The sequence below is a fragment of the Sinocyclocheilus anshuiensis genome, unplaced genomic scaffold (assembly GCF_001515605.1).
Source record: "Sinocyclocheilus anshuiensis isolate Anshui unplaced genomic scaffold, SAMN03320099.WGS_v1.1 scaffold344, whole genome shotgun sequence".
Lineage (NCBI taxonomy): Eukaryota > Metazoa > Chordata > Actinopteri > Cypriniformes > Cyprinidae > Sinocyclocheilus > Sinocyclocheilus anshuiensis.
The window spans coordinates 276,261-280,042 of NW_015557066.1; the positions used below are offsets into that span (position 1 = coordinate 276,261).

General features: G+C 36.0%; 1 protein-coding gene across 1 annotated transcript in view; it reads right to left on the bottom strand.

Annotated features, from left to right (window-relative positions):
- Positions 1 to 3,782, bottom strand: part of LOC107676665 (MOB kinase activator 1B-like) — an 8,605-nt gene that overhangs the window by 2,630 nt on the left and 2,193 nt on the right. Inside the window, exons 2-3 of the mRNA XM_016471287.1 lie at positions 2,099 to 2,265; positions 1,131 to 1,224 (exon numbers count right to left, since the gene is read on the bottom strand). Coding sequence (XP_016326773.1) covers positions 1,131 to 1,224; positions 2,099 to 2,265 — 261 coding nt within the window. The remainder of the gene's footprint in view (positions 1 to 1,130; positions 1,225 to 2,098; positions 2,266 to 3,782) is intronic.

The following is a 3,782-nucleotide window of genomic DNA, read 5'->3' on the forward strand; positions in this document are numbered from 1 at the left end:
TAAAGAAATTCATACTTTTATTCACCAAGAATTCATGATGAATAAATGAATGATGAATAAAATGATCAAGTGACAATTTTTTTTTTGCAGTTCATCAAAGAATTATTTTAAAAAATGCATCACCGTTTCCACAAAAATATTAAGCAGCACAACTGTTTTCAACATAAGAAATCTTTCTAAGGCCGGTTTCACACCACAAGCATGAGCGATATGTGAGCAGCATAATTTTTTTGCCGTGCATGTTAACAAATGAGTGCATTCACACCGGGAGCAGGAGCAGCGCGCGAGTGTCAAGCAGGAGCATCGCATGAGCAGCACTGAAGCAATGGTTTTGCTGCAGAGTGGCTGCACTGCTCCACTCAATTAAAGTGACAGCACACTTTTGATGGACAAAATAAATATGATTTCACACAAAAAGTGCTAAAAATGCACAAAATAAGCATGTCTAGTTTTGTTCTTTTAACAAGAAATGAAGTATGCCAGAAAAGAAAATGAAGAATCAAAAACATTTATAGAAGATTTACCCAGTTAAGCTTGTTTTTAATTGTTCAGTTTGGGTAAAAGTAAGGTGTATTATAAAAAGCATGTCTGAAACGACATGATCGGAGCTGTTTTCTTGGTTGTGTTTGTTGTTTACCATTTACATGCGAATCCCCATGTTAACAAACTTTCAAGACTTTAAAACTTTCAAGTTTTTTACGGACTGACTTCTAAAAACAAATTGATAGTTGTCTTTGTAAAGAAATAAGTAGCTTCCAGTGTGAATCGTCTTGCGAGTCTGCAGACGCAGTGACGATAGTTATGCTGATGTGAAGCTGACGGGAAGCTCAGGCTTGCGGTGTGAAACAGGCGTAAGGCACCAAGTCAGCATATTAGAATAATTTCTGAAGGATCATGTGACACTGAAGACTGCTGAAAATTCAGCTTTGCAATCACAGGAAAAAAAAAAACATTTAAAAATATATGATAGATTATATATTATAATATATTTCTATAATATATTATAGAAAAGTTATTTTAAATTGCAATAATATTCCACATTATTACAGTACTGTATTAAGAGACTGATCCCAAACTTTTTAACAGAAGTATGCTCAAAATATTTCACATGATAAACCCCATGTTATTACTTAGGTCCAGCAGACATTAGTGGGCAGCTTTCCTCAGTGCAGAAGTCTGTGATAGTCCCATACAGCATGTTGATCTGGTTAAAGAAGTCCACAGCTACAAGCACATGAAACAGCATTATAATACAAACCTATGCCAGCATCTTTAACCATGTAAAAACCTTGTCTGAAAGAATCATATTTTGTTCCAAAAAATAACAACATAAATATCTACCCCCGCAGTTCCATCACAAACCTCAAGGGGTTTGGAAAAGCCAGCTCTAATTATATAGCAGAAGTTGGGTACACCCAATATTTCATGAGCTGTAGCAATTATATGAAACCCTAAACCCTAGCAACATCAGCGCTGCCCGAGTCTGTATTCAGCCCTCTGTCCCTGCGGCTTATAATCTAAGATAGCTCCACTGTCTCTGTTGTTAAAAATAGAAGGAGGCCAGGGGGTATGAATGAATCCAAGCAAATATTGCAAAACTGACCTACAAACAGGCCTTATAAAATGGATGTTTAGTGGGAAGACCCCTTCAAACACACGAGTCCTGATTTTGACTGTACCTATTTTAAAGGGTGTTAGCAAATTTTTTAGGTGTTAGCATTTGTACACAAACTGATATTTTACAAAATTTGTAATATTAAGAGGAAATAGGTTATATGTTTTATGTTTCGGAAGCTATTTCTTTGAAGCCATGAAACTGAATGTGGCATATATGTTTTGCCTGAGATGTGCTTGGTAGGACGGATGCCTGAGGTTGTATCTACAATTATTAATAAGGAAAAACATGAATAATAAAGACAAATATAGTTCTATGTACAATTAAGAACTAACTGCACTGTAATGTCATATGATTTCATTTTTTTCCCCTTTTTTGGAATTTTGATGTAATATTTAATTCTGCAGCATTTTCAGGCTAAATGTTCAGCCTTTTAACACATGCTGAGGCATGCTTTTTCCTAAATTAAAGTCACATGCATACTGTTGACTGCAACCCATTCATTGAGGTCCTCTCCATCGGGCAGCATGACAGCCATGCGCAGGTTCCCGCTGCCCAGCGTGGCCTCTGCATGCTTCAGTAGCTCATACTGGTGTGAGCCCTCGGGAATGTTCTTCTTCGGCTTGAATGTCTTTGACGAGCGGCTTCCACTGTAGAAGAGTAAAAATGCAAGATATTTAGACTTTAATAATTGCTGCAAACTTACATTGAACCAAAAGATACTAAACTTGGTCAAGCAAAATTACGCAAGTCACTGGACTTTTACATTTAGAACCCCCTAGATCTAAACCTCTGATAAATGTGCCTTCTTTACTGCAAATTACAGAAGCTACAATTATTGTGGCATATTTTTTATTTAGATTTTTTTATATATATTGTGATGAAAATTGCAATCCAGGGCATCTGATGAAATACTAAAAATGTATAGTGTCACATTATTAAATAACATTAAACATGTTCTTTCAACAGCTTTTTGTTTGGATTATTTGATTCAAATTGGTGGATTTTGATCCACAAAGCACATTTATCTATTAAAATTAAACTCACGAAGAAGAGGAATTACATTTGACTAGAAAATGTAATGAAGTCAGCAGTTTTTATTTCCAAAAACAACACAAATTCAAATCACTTCAATGCTTTTCTTTTTGCTTTTATTAAAGTGTCACTCCGAAATGTGGTACCAATGCTACTAAAAGCTGCTTTTGTTTTGACTTTATAAAACTGATAGCTCTTTGGACAAGCCACAAGGATAGTGAAAAATTCTACATGGAGGTGTTCAACACCTCCTGAAGACTATACATATAAAACTCCCCAAGCTTGACACCTAAGCAGCTCCATAAAACCCAGTAAGTAACTCCTCCTCTGAGCTGACCATACAAGCCTATGTGCATTTACTGGTCTATATCAACACCTCAAAGTGAGCCTGTCTTCACCAATTCAACAGCTGCTCTGTTCAGTATGCCCACCTGTTTAGACACAAACAGGACAAAATTTGGACAGCAAACAACGAAAGGACACTGGAAGTGATAAACAAATACAGGCAAACCTTCTGAAGGACTCACTTGACTGACCAACATGTTCAAGCCAACAATAAAAAGGATCAGAACAGACCCAGTTTCAGGTCGTGATGGACCCAAATTACATTACCTTTTACCCATATAATGATATTTTCTTGAGTCAGGCGACTGCATCAGAGCATCAAGCAGAAGTCAGATGGGGAATTCCAGTCTTCACAAAGCGAAAACATGTGCATGCATAAACTCTTTGAAGGCATAATTATGCTATTTTAACAACAAAACAATGGTGAAAAACACTCTTTGCACAAATCAAATTAAACTTAACAAATATTGAAGCCATGATTCCATTTTAGAGGCTTCACTGAATTATCTTGTGAATCATACAGCCTGGTTTGCAGCACAGCCTACTTCCCATTTTCAGTGGAAAGCAGAAAAATAAAGAAATACATTACGCTTTTGATTGCTGACATTGTTATATTTATGCTTCTAGAGACTTTACAGCAAAAGATTATAATTGTTTCTATAATTTAGCTGTCACAACACATTTAAATCCTAGTTAGCATCTCCCTAATATAGCCCTATATATATATATATATATATATAGAGAGAGAGAGAGAGAGAGAGAGAGAGAGAGAGAGAGAGAGAGAGAG